Genomic DNA, 19,992 nt, shown 5'->3' with positions numbered 1-19,992 from the left:
TTTCGTTCACAGGGTCACGATGAGTCACCTACGACTTGATGGCACTTAACAACAACAACATAATCTCTCACACTGGAGGAGACTGCAGAGAGCAGCTGGTGGATTCAAACTACCTGCCTTTTGGGTTGGCAGCACAACTTCCTACCCACAGGCCCATTAAAACCCCTGTGCTGTGCCATCCAGCTCCACGTTCCCACACGAGGGGTCGCCATGGGTGGGAATCAACGTGAAGCCCAAACGAGGCCAAGCATATCGTCAGGATTCAAACCTTTAGGACTGTGCATGCCTCCTCCTAGACTTCCAAGGCTGGAATCACAGAGGTGGATCCCTCACCTGCCTCCTGCAGAGAGAGAGTGTGTGTGTGTGTGTGTGTGTGTGTGTGTGTGTGTGTGTGTGTGTGTGTAGGCTGACTTTCTGGTTGGAAGCTCAGCGTTTTCATCACCTCACCACCGGGACACCTGACTCAATGGCATCTTTTATTATTATTGTTGTTGTTGTTGTTAAGTGCCGTTGAGTCATAGACAACTCATAATGACCCTATGAATGAAAGTCCACGACACTTGCGTGACTTTCATCCTTTCTCCAGGTTCATAGGGTTTCTGGAGACAAGCTATTTTGGAAGTGGTTGCCACTCCTGCTTCCAAGCTTGTTTTAACTGGGGAGCTCCACCCAACACTGTCCATCACGGGTGGCCATTAATGCATTTGACTCATCAGTGTCACAGTGTTCAGCCTCACAGCAACCACAAATTACCTCTGTCCAGCAAATGGACACACCAGGGCTATATGACCTAGAAGAATGATTGTCCAAACACAATTAAAAACAGGCCTGAGAGCCGCGGATTAGAGTCACCACCTTTGGCTTGGTAGCATCACTTTCTGTTCATCTACTAGGCCAACTGGTTTATTATTATTATTATTATTATCATCTCAGTTGTGAGGGGGCAGATGTGCAGGGGGAGGTCAAGCCACCCACAGTAACAAGGAGGGGAGACGGGCCGGGCATCGCTCACCTGGCAGGCATTGCTCACCTGGCACCGTGGAGGCTGAGGCTGTGCTGGGTCTGGCTACAGTTGCTGCATAGGACTGAGGTAATGAAGGTCTGAGGTCATTTTCTTTATTGTCATCTGTAGTTCCTGGGCCCAGCAAGCTAATTGCAGTAATTAAGGGGAGGGGAGGCAAGAAAAAAAAAAGTCAGCTCATGCCCCATCCAGGACCCTTCCAAGGAAAAGGCCACTCGAGAGTGAAATGACTTAAATGAGAGGCTCCTTAGGACACTGCCAGGTCAGTATGACCCCCAGTGGCTCCCAAGTGACCCATTTCTCTTTATTTCATGAACAAACACTGGGCCCGGGCTCCTCCTGGGGCTCTCAGCAAGGCCTCAGACACGCTGACAGGAAGGGCGTCACCAGGTGGTGGCAGTAGGCATGGCACAGTGTCCTGTCCACAGCAGGAGGGACAGTCAAGCCTGGCATATCATCACAGAAGCCAGGGCTCCTTTCTGGTTCAATTCAATGCACCTGCCAAGCGCCCTGCCCACTAGGATATCTCTGCCCATGGGATTTACTTCCTCTGAAAATCCACTGGAGAGTGAGCTGTGGGGGGGCTCTGACTCAGTGGGTACACAACAGCCCGCTAGGATGGTGTCAAGGGGCAAAGAAATTTCATTTTCCCATGAGAATCTGATGCACGTGGCCACGGCAAGCCGACACCTGCTAGAAGTCTGCCCCTGAGACATCAAAGGTGACGAAATAAAGAGCAAAAGCACTGAGCCTGTCACCACGGAGCGTGGTGAGGCGACCGCGCACAGCACCAGCTCCTGAGAGGCTGCGGTTCCCAAGCCTCCCATTCTCACCTGTGGGTCTTGACTAAGACGCACTCCCCACCATCCTGAGGGTCCAGATTGTAGATGTAGAGGTGTCCGTCAGAGGATGCAACCAGCAGCCTGGGCAGCTTCTGGATCCTAGGGGGCCAGGGGAACATGCACTGGGGTTACAACAGAGACAGGTAACGGACGGGCTTCAGCCACGTGGGCTCCACTCGTCAGCTTCGTCTCCTGCCACAGACCTGCCCTCGGCTCAATGATCCCAGAGTTCGGGTCCTGCCATAGTAATCCAGCCTAAGGACTATTTCTTGCTTAGACTAGTACTGCAGGGCATGTGGACATGATTCTTCTCCTAAAAGCTGCTGCTGTTGTTAGTAGGTGTCATCAAGTCCACCCTGACTCATAGCAATCCCATGAACAACAGACCTGAACCACAGCCTGTCCTGCACCAACTTCCCAATCTCTGATGTGCTCAAGCCCATTGCCGGTCACTGTGTTGATCGACCTTGACGGGCTTTCCCTCTTTGGAAAGCTATCATTGTCAAAAACGTGCACCATCTAAATCTGATGTCAGTTCTACCTTCTAGAAGTCCCTGTGAGGTGCACATGGTTGAGGAGATTGGGGGCTAACCCACAGGCAGGCGATTCACGTTTACCCCAAGGCATCCTGGAAGAAAGAGCTGGTGAGCTGCTCCTAGGAACCAGTCACTGAAGACCGTGTGGAGCACAGTTAAACTCCACGAGACACAGCCATCTATCGGTTTCCGTCTACTTGATGGCAGGGGTTTGGCTTCTGTGTCCCTGCTTTGAAAGGTGGCTCAGCCTCAACTTCTTGCTGTGAAGTCTGAACTGACTCATAACTGGCCCTCCCCTGGGTTTCTGAGGCTATAAACTGCAGGAGAGGAGCTTGCCCATCTTTCTCCCACGGAGCCACTGGTGGATTTGAACCTAAGAAGAGGTGTGGCCTTTCGGTTGGCAGCTCAACTCCCTATGGATGATGCCACAGGAAGGGCCAAAATGCAAAGTTAGCTTGCCATCTCTGCTGGTTAGTTTGTTTTTGTTTTTGTTTTTTTAAATTAATGAAAGTTTACAGAGACTTAGGGTTTCCAGTCATTCATTGTTGTACTTTTCTCTCCCCTCCCAATTCACTCTTCGCCTTGAAAAGAAAGAAAAATTCTTTCATTGTTATGCAATCCCTCCCCCCAAGTCCACTCCACTACGCAGCCTTCATTCTGGACTCCTGTCATGACAATAATATCCATTCATATGTCCCTTTTAAACAGTTCTCTCCCTCATCTGTTTCAATGCAGGATACATCATTCCTCCCCTCCTTCTCTGTCTTCCCTTAACCCTGATGTCAGTCCTGTTTTACAACAGTGACCCTATGCAATATTTGTCCTCTTGTGACTGAGATATTTCACTCAGCATGATGTCCTCCAGGGTCATCCACTTTTCTGCTGGTTAGTTTTATGAAATGCTTGTAATGATTAAATGTCTTCAGTAACCCGTCCCCTTGATCAAGCATCTGTTACCCCCACAGATGTCTGAACTTAGACAATGGAACTAGAAATATTCTTTCCATAATGATATAAAGACAGGAGCAAGAATAAGAATGTCCAGTCCCACCTTGTCTAATCAACACTGTACTGCAGGCTGGAGACAGGCTGTTATCATCCTCAGAAACCCCACGCCCACTTCCTGTGCCCTGAGCACAGGGGTCAAAGTCAGGGAGGAGCTAAGGCAAGGGCGGACTGCAGGGCCAGCAGAGGGGCGTGGATCCAGCCTCTCTCTTCTTTCCCCGACCTGCCTGGACATTTGAATCCGTTTTCGGGAAGGCCCTCTCCCGCCGGGTGGCATTCACCCAGACTTCCCTGCCGTACATACGTGGACAGTGTGCAGATGTTTCTCTGCCCAGAGAAACCCAGACGCCCGGTGGCGAAGGCCCGGTCCTGGTTCATCATGTCGGACACCTGCGCAGGGAGGTAGTTGGTCGCGGCCATGAACACCTTTCCCACGTAGCCGCTCCAGGTGGCGGGCTCCTCTGGGCGGCTGCGGGGACAACGACAGGCAGGCGTGGGCACACTTAGCTGCTGGACCCCGATGGCATTCGCTGCACCCACCAGGCAGGCAGGCTCGGATAATGTTCTGCCCGCTAGAACGGCTAGGGACATGTTATTCTGGCGATCAGAGGACACCATGGGTCCATCTGTCTGCTAATGGATCCCCGATGGTCACCGGTCTCCCACACACACCCAGCCCTCGCTGGTGGCCTGCACCTGGACTTGCCCTGGGCTCCTGTCCCCTTCCTCCACAGCGAGTGGGTGGAGGACCTCAAGACAATGCTGGGGGTGGGGAGTTAAGGACACCAGGAGCACCAAGTCCCGTGGTTTCTACCAGAGAACCCAGTCCAGGAGGGCCAGATCCGATGTTCCCCTCCACTCCCTCAACCTTGTGCAGGGCCTCTGGTGGACAGATGCGGTCTGCCCAGCAGGAGTGGATTGGTGGTCTCTAATCGGTAGGGGGGCAGTGTTCCTGCATTGCATCACCCAGCTTTGCTAACACAGGCTCACTACTTCCCAAACAAAGCCGGTGAGCCATGCTGGCAGCATTCAACCAGGAAGAAGTGAGTTCTACGGGAGGAGAAGGTGGTGCAGGGGCCCCAGGCCTGCTACTTGGCTCAGTGGGGTCTCTGGGTGGTCAGCGCTGAGCAGCTGGGAGCCGAGCTGTGCTTACCTGTCCGTGAGGTGCTCCAGCTTGAAGATGTGCACAGTCTCCGTGTTGCTGGAGGCGCAGAGGAACTGCGAGTCCATGCTGAAAACCAGTGAGCTGATGGTCACATACCTAGAAACACAGGCGCATGGCGGTGAGCCAGAGTGGTGGCCGCCTGACGAGCTTCCCCAGAAAACAAACCACGTCCTTGGCACCTAAGATCTCTTCGCCATGTGCTTCCTGCTTAGAAATGGGTGCCCTGGTGGCCTAGTGGCAAGGAGCTGTGCTGCCAACCCAAAGGCAGGCAAATCGAATCCACCAGTGGTTCCGTGGGAGAAAGATGAGCATTCTCCTCCTGTGCGACTTACTGCCTCTGAAAACCCATTGGAGGGTCAGCTGCAAGCTGCTTCCAACGTAATGGTTGTTTTTGTTATGTGCCGTCAAGTTGCTTGTGACTCATAGCGACCCTATGTACAAAAGCCCTAAACTCTGCTCTGTCCTGTGCCAATCGCATTGCCTCCGACACACCAATTCAGATTACCCCAGTCACTGAATCAATCCACCTCATAGAGGGTCTTCCCCTACTGCGCTGTCCCTCCACACTAGGAAGCATGATGTCCCTCTCCAAGGACTGGTCCCTCCTTACAACATGTCCAAAGTATGTCAGACGAAGTCTCAGAATCCTTGCCTCCAAGGAGCAGCTCACAGCTTAGTTTAATCCTCTCCAGGATGAATCTGTTTGTTTTCTTGGCAGTCCATGGTACATTCAATACTCTTCTCTAGCACCACAGCTCAAAGGCATCAATTCTTCTCTCCTCCCTAGTCATTGTCCATCTCTCTGACACATAACAAGAGATTGCAAAGACCATGGACTATATCAGACACACCATTGCTCATCAATAGTCTGGAGAGGTCCCTAAAAGCAGACTTTCCCATCGCAATACGTCTCTTAATTTCCTGGCTGCTGGTGCCAAGAATGTTGACTGTGGAGCCAAGTAAATTAAAGCTGTGAACAATCTCAATCTCTTCACCACCGATAACCTTTAGACATGAACGTGAGAAAGATGCAGGAAGGCCAGGATTTCATCCAGGACGCAGCATCCTGGAGGGCCTGTCCTGTGGTCATCTCGGAGTTCTCCTGGCTGCTCCATGTACCACGCAGCTGCGGCCCTACAGCTGTCAAGCTCAGAGCTGGGGTCAGACTGTGGAGTTGGCGCCAGGGTCACCACCGTCACCGCGGCCCAGCCCTGTGCCATCTCCAGTGCCACCTGTGAGCTGGATCACAGTGGTCCACAAGGTAAGTAGATAGCCAGGCCTTTCTTCCTACTCTATCTCAGTCTGGAAGTTCTGCTGAAACCTGTTTAGCATCATAGCAACACACAGGCCTCCACTGGCGGATGGTGGTGCCCACACTGGACTGGCATCACCCGGGCAGCAAAGCTGGGTCTCCCGGAAGGGAGGCAAGAATTCTACCAGTGATTGACTACTCCACGTTGTCCTTTATTTCCATGGAGGGAAGTGGGAATTATTTTTAAACTGTAACACCCCCACCCAGCACTCTCATTTCTCTGCCAGCTTCTCCTGCCCTACCTCAAGAGAGGACTCTCATGGCTGAAGTCCCTAGAAAACAGCATCTATGCTCTTGGATTGATGAAGCACTAAATTGATGCCTTTGAGCTGTGGTGTTGGGGAAGAATACTCAATACCCCACAGGCTCCCAAAAGAACAAACAGATGAGTCTTGGAAAAGGGGCAGCCAGAGTGCATCCTGGAGGCAAAGGTGATAAAGCTCCGTCTCTCATATACTAAACAAACTGCTAGGACAGGATTTTCCTCCAAGAGGGGCTTCATGCTTGGAAAGGTAGAAGGTCAGCAAGAGAGGGAGACCCTTGACGAGGTGGACGGACACAGTGACCGCAGCAATGGGCTGGAGTGAGTCAGAGATTGTGAAGGCGGCACAGGACAGGGCAGGGTTCAGATGTGCTGTTCATAGCGTCACTGTGAGTCACGCCTGACTCGACGGCACCTAACTACACCAGGAAGCCAACTAAAAGGAGCCTGGTGAGGTGGTGCATAGCATGTCTGGCTGATAACTGAAAGGATGGCAGTTTGAGTCTCCCAGCCGCTCTGAGGAGAAAAATGTGCTGTCTCCTCCCACAAAGAATCAAGGCCTCAGAAGCCCTGAAGAGAGTCACCATGAGGCTGACTCAACCCAATGGCAGTGGGTAAGCCAGTTGAGGGGCCCTGGTGGTGTGGTGGGCAAGTCCTTGGCTGCAAACCGAAAGATCGGCAGTTCGAATCCACCAGCTGCTCTGCAGGAGAAGGATGAAGTAGTCTGTTTCCTTAAAGACCAGCAGCGTTGGACACCCTGTTGGACAGCCCTTCTCTGCCTCCTGGGGTCGCTGTGAGGTGGAACTGACCAGGCGACAGTTACCTAAGTAAGAAAGTGAGCTTTCTCCAGGTGAGAGGCACCACAGGGCCACCCTCCAGCCTCACGCTGGGGGGCTCTCAGCCATCCACTGTGGCAGTTCTGGGGGCTTTAGAGTGGGTTTTACCAGGAACACAGACCTTTTCATTCCCCTCCGGAACTCATAGAGCTTCTGGCCGTCGGGTACCGAGAACACGCGGATGACTGTGCCCTGGAAGAGAAAGCAGGGGTGTGTTGGAGGCTCCCTGGACAGAGAAGCGGAGCTTGTGCCTTTGACCATCTGTCTCTGAGGAGGAAGCACAAAGTGTCAGGTGTGGAGGGTTTGCATTTGGGCTTGTACCGCGGAAGTAATTCCTGGAGCATGTGTTTGGTGTTTTTAACTTTATTTTAAATTTATTTTAAGGGAAGTTTACAGAGACTTTGGATTTCCATTCATTCATTGCTGTATTTTTCTCCCTGCCTACCACCCCCCCAACAATTCGCTTTTCTTTTTGAAAAGTAAAAGAAAAGATTCTTTCATTGCTATACAATCCCTCCACCCAAGTCCACTCCACTATGCTACCTTCATTCTGGACTCCTGTCATGACAATAATGTTAAATCATATATTCCTTTTAAACAGTTCTCTCCCTCATCTGTTTCAATGCAGTATACATCATTTATCCCATCTTTCTCAGTCTCCCCCCAACCCCTATGTCAGTCCTCTTTTATAACAGTGGCACTATGCAGTATTTGTGTTTTTGTGACTGAGATATTTCACTCAGCATAATGTCCTCCAGGCTCACCCATTTTGTATAATATTGTGTGAGTTCCTTGTTTTTCAATGCCACATAGTATCCCATTGTGTGAATATACCACAGCTTCTCTATCCATTCGTTTGTTGGTGGGCACTTGAGTTGTTTCCAGCTCTTTGCTATTGTGAACAAAGCCGAAATAAACATAGGTGTACATGTATCTGTTTGGGTGGCAGTTATGGTTCCTTTAGGATATATTCCCAGTAGTGGAATTGCTGGGTCAAATGGTATTTCTATTTGCAACTTTTTGAGAAAGCGCCATACCGCCTTCCACAGTGGTTGTACCATTTTACACTCCCACCAACAGTGAATAAGGGTTCCAGGAGTGTGTTTTAAATGCTGTCTCCCTTCTTCCTCCCCACGTCAGCCCATAGGCAGGCCAGGTGTGCTTTGTCAAACAGCTCTACCCACCCCCACCCCCATCCCCGCCCCCGTGGACATCCCATCTCAGCCTGTCACCTGCTGCCCCAGGGTGTGAATTTCACCTTTTCACCTCAGCCACACTCTGCTCATTCCATCCACAGACATGAAACCTTCTGCTCACTGGTGGAGCTTGCTGTCTATACAGCGCCCTGGAACACGGCACACACACGCATGGAGGGTGACCCCGACGCCGTGGTTAGCCTGAGCTCGTGTTTGTGCCTTGTTCCCATGTAGTGCAGACCCCAGGCCTGTCTACTCAGTTACTGGTCTGTATACCATGACCAGCACAGGAGATGAGCCCTGATGCATGGAGAGACCCAGTGCTCCCCTAACCTGTAGCCTCATCCCGTGGGGGTCTGGGTACCACAGAGCCGCCTCTGCAGTCCCCAGGGGCAGCATGTGGACGCACCTTTTCCGACGCGCTGGCCAGCTTGGAGCCCGAGGAATTGAAGGTGATGGCGGCCAGCATCCCCTCGTGGGCGGCAATGGTGCAGACAGTTTTCTGTCAGGAGAGAGGGACATGGGCGCTGTGGCTGTTCTCTTCTCTGGGGACACACTCTCCCTCCCTGACAGGGCATTCATCTCTGCCTCCTCCCACCGAGCCCCCTGCATACAGATATGGGGCACACGCCAGTGTCCTCAGTTTGCTTCAAGGGCCACTCTGGCTGCCCCCTGCTTCTTGCCCTCTGGAATGCAGGCAAGACCTTCCCACAGTGGTGCTGCCCACCCTGAGGAAACCAGAGGCAGGAAGATAGAAGCCACCACGTGGCCTGGGCAGCAGGACAGTCTGTCATCACCCAGCGCTCAGCTCTGTACGAGGCATGGCTTAGCCAAGCCCGCTGCCTCGCCCCAGTGCTCACTTACAGCAAGTCCCAGCGAAACCCCCTTCATCCACAGTCATTTCTGCCACTCCCACCCTGCCACCTCCTCCTCCATCCCACTGGCCACATAGCCAAGGAGGCAGGCATGTGGGGAGGTACTGTGACCACCGTCCACTCACCAGGGAATTTCCATCATAGAGCACAATCTCCCCTGTGGTGAGGCTCCCGGGATAGGCCAAGTAGGAATTGGAATGGTTGATGGAGAGGGCGCAGAGACCTGGAAAGATGAACAAAGAGGATGAAAGGATAGTGTCCAGGGCACAGAAATGGCCTGGCTGGAAGGGACACCAGACGAGAAGTGACTGGGGACTTAAAAAGCTTCCAAGTGGCCATGTAAGGTGCAGCCATGGTCCCTGTCTGGAGCAAGGAAGAGTTCAGAAAATGAAAAGCACACGGAAGCAATCGCCCACGGCACCAGTGGACCTCATGACCTTCAACTTCCACCACCCTGAAATCAGAGGAACCGGATGGTGCCCGGCAACCCTGCTAACTGCTCGAAGGTCCTGGAGAGAAATGCAGAACAAGATGTACATCATGTCAACGGCCAGGTTTGCTGGCCTGATGGAAAGGGGTGGGACCCAGGGGTGGGACCCCAGCCCTTAGCTGTCCTCTCGGTCTGGAGCTGAACCGAACTCACCCCAGTGGCAGGATCTCGGCTGAACAAGAGATCTCTAAAGCAAACAACAGCAGGAGACACTCAGCACTCTTGCTCACCCACGCAGAACCCCAAGAGCAGCATTCGCCTGAGGTAGGAGGTGAGGGGATGCAGGCAGGAATGGAAACAAAACCCAGGGAGACACGGGAAGGAGTGACGATGCACAGTGCATAGTTTCACAAAAGCCATAAAACAATACACAGATGACTCCTTGACTGCACTGTTTATTCTATAAACTTTAACTCAAAGCAGTTTCTAAAAAAAGAAAAGGGCACGTGAGACCAATACAACTACATTGCCACCTACTGGTGAGGGGAGGAACAGCTTCTTAAGCATTGAGATGAGTCCACTGAAAGGACTTTAATATAAAGTCCACTCACATGGGAAGACCTCATTGCTGTGTCCCCTCGCACCTGCACACCTGTAATTGAGAATATTAGAAATGCTCTTCTGTGTTGCCCAAGGGCTCTGAGACAACACCTGCTTCGATTCCCGGCCCACTGCCCTCCAGGGCTACAGGAGAATTTACAGTAGAGGGAGAATAATCATTCCAGGGTCCACTTTCTGCAGGTGATTAAATACAGGTGACAAGTGATTTCAAATTGTGGAAAAGGAGGTGCGGAGGACAGGTCTTGTTCAGACACGGCTCATCACTGAGCCAAAGGTCCCGCCTCGATAAGGGACGTTGGTCTCCTGGGTGCACCTGGGTGGAGATGGCGTGCCACCCTGCCTGACACACCGAACAGTGGGAACAAGGTGGGTATAGGATGCTTACACAGTGCTCTGGGGGAGCATACAACCCGATACCCCTGAAGTGACAAATGCCATTTGACTCACAAGAAGACTTAAGGAGGTGAAGTGGGGGGAAGAACCCCGATAGCGACGCAGATTAACGCCAGGGCAGAGGCTTCCGGGAGCTGCACAGCACAAAGCGCTCCCCTTGCTTAGGAACTCTGAGAACTTTAAGAAGAACGAAGGAAAAAAGAAAAAGAAATAAAAAATGTTAAAGATGGATGATGCCTTATTTTAAATTAGTATGCTAAGTGAGTTTCTTATACAGATATAAGAAAGAAAAAAACTCCACTTTCAATCAGGCTGAAAGGTACATTACTTAATCTGCTTGGGAAAGAGCAGAGGGGGTAAAAATAAACCTCTCATGTTCAGAATGAAAACTAGGAACTCCTGCAATGGCTCTGCTGAGCACACAGCCAGGCTGCCCTTTTACCAGGCGCCACGAGGACCTGCAGGCGACCCGGTGCCACGAACTCCTCTAACTCCACTTGCAGCCCTTTGCACGTTCTCTCAGGCCCCGGCCTTAGCAGACTCTGCTCATACTGTCCTAATTGTGCTCGGGGAATCCTAACTCCCCATCTCACTTTTGTAATCTAAACGCACTTCCAAGATGAACAGTTAGGCAGGCAGGAGGCATTCTGGTCTTCAGAAACGAAGGAGGGGAGATAATCAGGAGATGAGGTTAGCACACAGGATGGCTGCCCCCAGTGCAGTTAGCGGAAGGGATGCTAAGATGAGGATGGGACTGTGGTGGGAGCCTGGCCAGAGGGAAGATCTCATCACAGAAATGCAATGAGTGACTACAGAAGCTCCCTGAGAACCGCTATCTTCAAAGGAGCAATGTTAATTAAAATTACAATGAGGGGAAAAAATGAAAGGAGATACCATATTACCTCAACTAGAGGGGCCCATTCATGGAAAAAGACATCATACTTGGAAAGGCAGAGGGTCAGTAAAACAGAGGAAGACCTTCAACAAGAGCGATGACACAACGTAACAGTTAACAACGGACCCCAGTGTATCAGAGATGATGAGGACGGCTCAAGAGAGGGCAAGACTTCGATTCCATTGTTCGTGGGGTATCTGGGAGCTGTACTCAACTGCACAGCACCTGGCAACAATGACAACAATAGCATGGTCACAGGGAGCTCTGATGGCCGAGAGGTAAGGAGTTCAGCTGCCAACCCAAAGTCACGTGCTCTGAACCATCCAGCTGCTCCCCAGGAGAAAAATCAGGGCTCTCTCCTCCTGTGCGATTTACTGCCTCTGAAAACCCACTGTCAGCTATGTGTCAGTGCCGACGGGCCAGCACACAACAACAACAACAACAAAGAGTCAAAAATACATTCGTGCTGAGGACTGGGGAGACAGTGGGGTTTCCAAAATGTTCCAAGTTGTCTGTGGTCATGGTTGCACAACCCTAGGAATATGGTGGTGGTGGTATATTGTCATCGAGTTGCCTGTGACTCATAGAGACCTTATGTACAATAGCTCTGAACTCTGGTCTATCCTGACCCGGTCTCACAGTCTCCGACACACCTACCCCCCCATTATCACAGTCATTGTGTCAATCTGTCTTACCCAGGGTCTTCCTCTCCTGTACTGTCGCTCCACCCTGCCAAGCATGATGTCCTTCTCCAGGGACTGGTTCCTCCTGGCTACATGTCCAAAGTATGTGAGACAGAGCTTCAAACTCCTTGCCTCCAAGGGGAAGCCTGGTTTCACCTTCTCAAGGATAACCTGTTTGTTTTTTTGGCAGTCCACGGTATAGTCAATACCCTTCTCCAGCACCACACCTTAAAGGCATGAATTCTTCTGTCATCTTTGGTTATTGTCTGGCTCTCTGACACACAGCAAGTAGTTGCAAAGACCATGGCCTGAATCAGGAGTACCTAAGTCCCCAGACTGACATCATTGCTTTTCAGCACTTTTGAGAGGTCCTGAGAGCAGCCTTCCCCAGAGCAATTAATCTTTTGATATTTTGACCGCTGGTGCCAAAAGGAGCAGGCCGCATGCAAGACTGTGGAGCCACTCAAGCTGTAATTGTTAACAACTTCAATCTCTTCTCCATCCATCATGGTGCTGCCATTTGGCCCAGTGGTGAGAATCTTTGCCTTCCTGACATTGAGCTTCAATGCATATTGAAGACTGCAGCCCTTGACCTGCAGCAAATGCCTCAGGTCCTCCTCCATTTGTGCGATCAAGGTTGTATCATCTACATACGCAGGTTGTTGATGAGTCTTCTTCCAATCCTGATGCCATATTCCTCCTCATAAAGTCCAGCCTCCTGAATGATCTGTTCTGCATATAGATTGAAAAGGAATGGAGACAGGACACATCCCTTCCTGATGCACTTCTTTCCTGATTTTGAACCATGCAGTGTTTCCTGGCTCTGTTCTGATGACTGCTTCCTGGTCCAAGTATTAGGTTTCTTATGAGCACAATCAGGTATTCTGGGATTCCCAATCCTCTCAAGGTTAGCTGCAATTTGTTTTGATCAATACAGACAAAGATGCCTTTGCATAGTTAATAAGACAAAGACAGACATTCCTCTGGTACTCTTCGCTTTTTTTTTTTTTGCGCTAACTCGGGTCTACTCTTCGCTTTTAAACAAGGTGGTATTCCATCAATTCCTGGAGCCAAAAGTCACTAAATTGTATGCTTTTAAATAGGTCAGCTGCACAGAATGGGAGTCACATCTCAATAAAGTTGTAAGAAATTAAAGGCAATATCTGAAGAATATTGATCTAATAGAGACAGGCTGAGGATCTGCGTTTAGGACTCAGGCGAGCCACCACCGTGTTTCTCTGGCCAGGTTTCCCGGTTCTGCCACAGTTGCTTCCTGCCCTTGAAGTGAGTGGATAAGTGGTGCTGGTTCTTTGCAGTTCCCATTTCCAGATGCCAAGTCTTCCTTCACTTCCTTCCTTGGAAAACACTGGCCATTTGACAGTGGCAGACTTGGAAAGGCTGTGTACAAAGCCCTGGGGCAGATACTTCCAGTTGTCCTTCAGAGTTTGATGCTGACATCTAAATATACTAGAGGGCAGTCAAGGTTTAAATTTTCTGAGAGAACATCGCTTTGGGTGGTACCTAATGTGAGATTCAATGGCACTAGATCCTTAGCAAACAAAACAAAAACAACACAAAGGTCTGTGGCTAGCACAGCATATTCTGACACTACATATGACAGTTTCTCCCCAGGGTTTGACTCTGCCAGTCTAACTGAGTTTAGTTACCTTTATCACCTCGCCCTAGACACAGCATGAAGATGCTCAGAAATGCCTCCTAAGAATCCCCTCGACTGTCTACGGTCCTAGCCACAGACAAATTTACCAGCTAAGAAAGGACTCTGAACCTAGTGAAACATCTGAAAAGAATGTAAAGCCAGGGTGTGAGTGACACTCCTGAAAACATGCCAATCCCTTAAAATATAAACAAAGATTAAAAAGATCACCCGTAATTTTAAAATCCAGAAATGTTTTCCCACTATCAACACCTGAAACTATTTTCTTCCACAAGAGTTAAGTTTTGATGCAGCTTGAATTCGAACTGACACCCTCACAAATCACAGTCAGCCATCACTTCGCTGGCACGGTGCGGCTGTAATTCTTCAACAGCTTCTAGAAAAGAAGTGTCGGCTAGCAACTCAGGAATCAGTGGGAATTAGAAGTGATCTCCTAAATCATTCTCATCTTGGTATTTATAGCATTACACACCAGACTTAAAGCAAATTAATAGTGATTTATAAAATGCAGTTCTCTCGGAGTTGACTAATGTCTCAAAATAGGCTTTGCAATTTTCTTTTTTTTAAATTTTTATTATTTTTTGTATGTGTGTATCGTCAAATCAGATCTGACTTGTACAGGAGGAGACTGCCCCTTCTTCTCCAGCAGAGCATCTGGTGGATTTGAACCATGCACCTCTGGGATTGCAGTGCAGCTTCTTGCCACTAGGCCACCAGAGCTCCCCAAAACTTTATTTTATTATTTTTGTGTGAGTGTACCATCAAATCAGATCTGACTGGTACAGGAGGAGATTGTCCCTCCTTCCCTGGCAGAGCATCTGGTGGATTTGAACCATGATGCGCCTCTGGGATTGTAGTTGCAGCTCCTTGCCACTAGGCCACCAGAGCTCCCCTGCAATTTTCAAAAATAGAAAGGAAGGACACCTTCTCTGTGCTGCAAGTACCTGGGACTACTATGAAGAAGACTCTGGAACCAGGATTAGAAGACTAAAAAAAAAATAAAAAAAAAGAAGACTCCCCAACAACCTGCAATATGCAGATAACATAACCTTGCTTGTAGACAATGAAGAGGACTTGAAACTTCAAGCCTTGAAGCTTTTTGATGAAGCTCAGAGACTATATCCTTCAGTCTGAATTACACCTCAGCAAGAAGAGAACAAAGAACTTCACAACTGGATCAATAAACAACATCATGGTAAGTGGAGAAAAGACTGAACTTGTCAAGGGTGTTATTGTACTTGGATTCCCAATCAACAGCCACAGAGGCAGTAGTCACAGAATCAACCAGGCTATGTTGGGCAAATGTGCTGCCAAGAACCTCTTTAAAATGTTAATGAGCAAGGATATATGTTCAAAGACTAAGGTGCACCTGACTCAAGTGACGGTATTTTCAGTTACCTCATATACATGTGAAAGCTGGACGATGACTAAAGAAGACAAAAGAATTAATGCTTGAGAATTGTGGTGTTAAAGAAGAGTACTGAATATACCACAGACTGCCAAAAGGACAGGCAAATCTGTCTTGGAGGAAATACCGTCAGAGTGCTCCTTAGAGACAAGGATGGTAAGACTTTGTCTCACATACCTTGAGCATATTACAAGGACGGGTTGTTGTTGTGTACCTTCAAGTCAGAACAAACCCATAGCTGACCCTCTGGTGGGTTTTCAGAGGCCCTTAATAGCACAGGAGGAGATTGTCCATCCTCCCAACAAGAAGGGGTCAGTCTTTGGCAAAGGACATGATGGAAAAAATGGAGGGGAAGGGAGAGAGAGGAAGCCCTTCAATGAGATGGACTAACACGACAACTTTAACAATGTTTTTAAGCCAGGAAACAGCAAGGCTGGTGCAGGGTCAGGCAGGGCCTTGTTCTGTCATCCACAGTCTTGTTCTAAGCTGGTGCTTGCTCGGAGTTGGTCCCCAACAACAACAACTTCCAATCAAGAGAAGCCCTTGTGGGGTGAATGATTAAGCCTTTGGCCACTAACCACAGAGCCAGTGTTTGAACTCCCCCAGTGAGGCGGGGAAAAGGCCTGGCGATCTGCTTCCAAGCGCACCCTTTGGGGCATTTCCACTCTGTCACCTGAGACCCCATATGTCAAAATGGGCTTAACAAGTGCTACGAACAGCACAGACAAGTCAGAGGCGATGTGACTCCTTCCCTGTGCTCCCCTTTCCAGGAAGAGGGCTGGCTGGGGAAGAAACTCCACCGTGGTCTTCTTAAACACAATGCTATGGCTGGAGATAAAGCATAAAGGCCAGGAACCACTGAGTCCTGCAGCCAGGAACTCGTTATGGAGATTTCCACCTCTGGCCAGCCCTGGGTAGACCGCTGTGCAAGCAGGAAATGAGCCTGGGCCCCGGCTGGCCAAACCCTTTAAAGGAAGCAGCCTGCAATCTCTGACACAACAGGAATGAGCATGACACAAACAAAGACAAAGGGAAGGAAATTGACAGCCTCATGAGATACTGCGCCCTGAGCTCCAATGTCTAATTTATCTGTGGTTCCCTCAGAGTCAAAACACAGTCACAAGTTACGTGTCAAATCCAATTAGGTAAGTGAGTGTGCCTTTCCTGGACACCCACTGTGGATTTCTAATAAGAGACAGAGCTTCCAATTTGTAGTTTAGTTCAAAAACCTCGAGAATGGGAATAACTGAAAGAGATACAACTCAACAAGCAACTATCGACCGGTCATCTGATTCGGGCAAGTGGCAGTGTGGGAGGTTCTCGCCTCCCATTGGGGAGACCCAGGTTCAATTCCAAGCCAGTGCACTTCAAGTCAACCACCGCCTGTCTGACAGGGAGATTTGTGTGTTGTGATGGTGAACAGGCTTCACTAGAAGTTCCAGACCAAGACAGAAAGCCCGGTGACCTCTATCCAAAAAGAGTCTGAAAACTCCCACATATCACAGCTGTCCATCTAGAAGTGACCACTGAATAGTGCAGAAAAGGACAGCATGTGGGCCCATGGAGGTGACATGAGTGGGGGCCCACTTAATGGCAGCTCACAATAACAACACAGTCTCTGAAGGGTTCAAATCTCCTGTTGTGGCAGGTTCTGGAGTGGGGAATTGGTCACGCCCCTGAAGTCCAGCTTGGATGTGTGTGTGCGGCTGCCCTCTGGGGTGGGGGCTGGTCTAGGGAGCGAGCCTGGCTGGTCTGTGAGCACAGAGCACACGCATCTTTTCTCTTACTCATTCACTCTGATCTCACCAAACTATCTCCGGGAGTAGACAAAGCCTTCTCCATCTGACCAAAGAGGACAGTGAGTCAAGTTTAAGTCAAACTTTTCAATATAAATTTGAGGGTTTGTAGACGTCTAGGGTTGTCTCTCCAAATGATGTCAAAGGTGTAATAATTCATATTGCGGCAAACCGTCTCCTGGTTTTCCAGAAGAAAATGCTAAATCTATCCTTGAATCCACTCATTGTGGCCCTCTGAGACGGAGAAAACCATTCCATTGTTTCTTGTTTATTCTTGAGTAAACAAATTATTCTACTTGCAAACACTCCAAACAGAACACAACTGAGCGCCACAATTACAAGCCTTCTTTTGTATGAGCTGAGAAAAAATACTGGCTAGAATATCAGAGCAGGGGGAGACAGCGTCCCATCCTGCGGGACTGGGCCCTGATGACGGGGCACATGGAGAGCTAGTGCAGCACTAGCCCGCACCCCCGAGGGCCCAGCTCTGCTCTCTGCAGAGGCACCGAGAGCCATAGGCAGCCCCGGCCGTTCCTTGTGCCAGGATCACCCCCCCCACAGACTTGTCAAGGTACCACTCAGACCCAGCCCATTGAGAGGCCCATTCCAACTCCCCAGCCTCTCTCACACCTACTGCTGCTGTTCTTAGGTGCCCTTGAGTCAGCCCTCCCTCATGGTGACCCCATGAGTGAGAGAACAAGATGGTTCTGTGCCATCAGCCTGACCGACGGGCTGTGGATCGGGTCACTGAGGGCCAAAGGGTTTGCACAGGCTGATTTTCAAAGGAGATCACCAGGCCTTTCTTCCTAGTCTTTCTTCCTGGTTCAGCATCATAGTCACCATATAAGCCACTGAAAGCTGCCTATGAGGTCACTGGCCAGAAATCAAGCTCAGCTCTCCCACATGGTAGGTGAGAATTCTATCCCTGAAGCACTACTATGTTTTTAACATCGTATTGAAAAAGACAAAGGTGGGTGACTCTAATCTGCGGCCTTCAGGCCTGTTCTTAATTGTTTTTGGTCAAACATTCTTCTAGATCATATAGTCCTGGTGTGTCTACTTGCCATACAGAGGTAACTCGTGGTTGCTGTGAAGCTGAACACTCTGACACTGATGTGTCAAATGCGTTTATGGTTACCCATGGTGGACAGTGTTTGGTGGAGCTCCCCGGTTGAAACAAGCTTGGAAGCAGGAGCGGCATCCACTTCTGTAAATAGCTTGCCTCTGGTAACCCTATGAACCTGGAGAAAGGATGAAAGTCACGCATGCAAGTGTTGAGGACTTTCGTTCATAGGGTCACTATGAGTCGCCTACGACTTGACGGCATTGAACAACAACAACATTGAAAAAGCACATTTTCACTTCACCTGTCCACATCCCACAACTGAACTCGGGGTTCCCATGTTCAAAGGCTCCCAGAGAATCTGGAGACAGTCTAGGAGAGCTGATTTAGGCTCCTGCTATGCGAGGAACCACAGCTGCACCTGGGTCTGACTAAGAGCTGACTAAGGCACACAGTAGGTCGTTAGCAAGAACTTTTCCAGAATCTTTCAACCTCTCATTCTTAAACAAAACAGTACCCAGAGCCTGAGGTTTACCAGCTATCCCTCTGTGAAACACGGTCGCTGGCTCACACAGCTTTCTCATGGCTTCAGTGACTTTGCTCTTTTAAAATTAGCCTTTTGTCAGAGCTGAAATTTTTAAAGCACTGGAATCCACAGCAGAGGGTCAGTTATATAAGTGAGGTTGAGAGGAGGACATGAAGTAGAGGAGATACTTCCTGCAGAGCAAGCAGACTCTGTGTTGGTCACTTTCACAAATGCTGCCTCACTTACATCTCAGATTCCATGAGAGATAAGTATTATTGTCCCATTTCACAGATAAGGAAACGGAGGCTTAAGTAACATGTGTTGAGCCACACAGATCTTGAAATTCAGTGAGAGCCAAAGAGGTAGGAAACTGCAGTACATAAAGAAAGTTATTTCATAAACTCTACAGTAACCTGCAGCAGTCACTGCATGAAATAGAACTGGAATGCAGTTTACAAATTGAAACCTGAATCATGAGATGCACAAAACTGTCTAGTGGTGACTCCTCGCTTTACCCTGTAATAGAAAGACTTCATTTACACCTTAGTCTGTAGGGAGTCGAGTTACTAACCCCACCGCCAAGTCCGTCTGGTAGTTTCTAACCCCACCACCAAGTCCGTCTGGTAGTTTAACTCCACCAGCGTCTCCCTGGGAGAAAGACTGGCAGTCTCCTCCTGTGCGATTTACAGCCTTGGAAACCCAGAAGATGGTCAGCTATGAGTCAACTTGAAGCAAAGAGTCACCTGTCGTGAATTCGTGAAACATCATGAGCTGCTATTTCGATCCAGCAAACTGACATTCTTTTCATTCTAAAACGCTGGCACTTTCTTTACGGTTGTTGTTAGCCATCTGGTTAATTATGACTCAAAGTGAGTCTGTGAACAGTGGGTCTGAAACCTGCCCTGTCCTGAGGCACCCCCGTCTTTACTAACCGGTGTTAAACACCACAAACTGAGTCAGGTCCGACATCTGAACTCGTTACCCAAGTACAGGTTCTTCCTTGGGAACGGAACAAAAGGAAATGCTTTGAGGTTCTGGTGGTCCTTCTCCTGATTACACAGACCCACCAGGTCAAAACCCGCTTCTAATGATTGCAGCTGGTCCATGCAAAACCACCACAGGAATAATGAGAGCTCAACAGACCCCTTTCGGCAGCAGATGCCAACACGCATCTACACAGCCATTCACAGAGTAGACAAATTTGTCGCAGTGGGTCCCCAACGAGGGGGTGAATCTCAGGAGCGATGGGGGCCACGGGCTTTCCTGCAGGATGCACAGCTGAATGGGGCGTGACTCTGCCACTCGGCACTCACTTGGGGGGCCTGGTGCTCACCTGGGGGTGTCTGGTGCTCACCTGGGGGTGTCTGGTGCTCACCTGGGGGTGTCTGGTGCTCACCTGGGGGGCCTGGCGTTCACCTGGGGTGTCTGGTGCTCACCTGGGGGTGTCTGGTG

At 49.7% G+C, this 19,992-nt stretch overlaps 1 protein-coding gene across 1 annotated transcript in view; it reads right to left on the bottom strand.

Annotated features, from left to right (window-relative positions):
* Positions 1–19,992, bottom strand: part of WIPI1 (WD repeat domain, phosphoinositide interacting 1) — a 39,733-nt gene that overhangs the window by 4,343 nt on the left and 15,398 nt on the right. Inside the window, exons 5-11 of the mRNA XM_006886256.1 lie at positions 9,176–9,273; positions 8,585–8,677; positions 7,101–7,171; positions 4,558–4,665; positions 3,709–3,873; positions 1,855–1,962; positions 1,031–1,149 (exon numbers count right to left, since the gene is read on the bottom strand). Coding sequence (XP_006886318.1) covers positions 1,031–1,149; positions 1,855–1,962; positions 3,709–3,873; positions 4,558–4,665; positions 7,101–7,171; positions 8,585–8,677; positions 9,176–9,273 — 762 coding nt within the window. The remainder of the gene's footprint in view (positions 1–1,030; positions 1,150–1,854; positions 1,963–3,708; positions 3,874–4,557; positions 4,666–7,100; positions 7,172–8,584; positions 8,678–9,175; positions 9,274–19,992) is intronic.

Source organism: Elephantulus edwardii, unplaced genomic scaffold (assembly GCF_000299155.1).
Source record: "Elephantulus edwardii isolate Elephantulus edwardi_28Jun2011 unplaced genomic scaffold, EleEdw1.0 scaffold00048, whole genome shotgun sequence".
Classification (NCBI taxonomy): Eukaryota; Metazoa; Chordata; class Mammalia; order Macroscelidea; family Macroscelididae; genus Elephantulus; species Elephantulus edwardii.
This window is presented reverse-complemented; position numbering and strand designations above follow the sequence as displayed.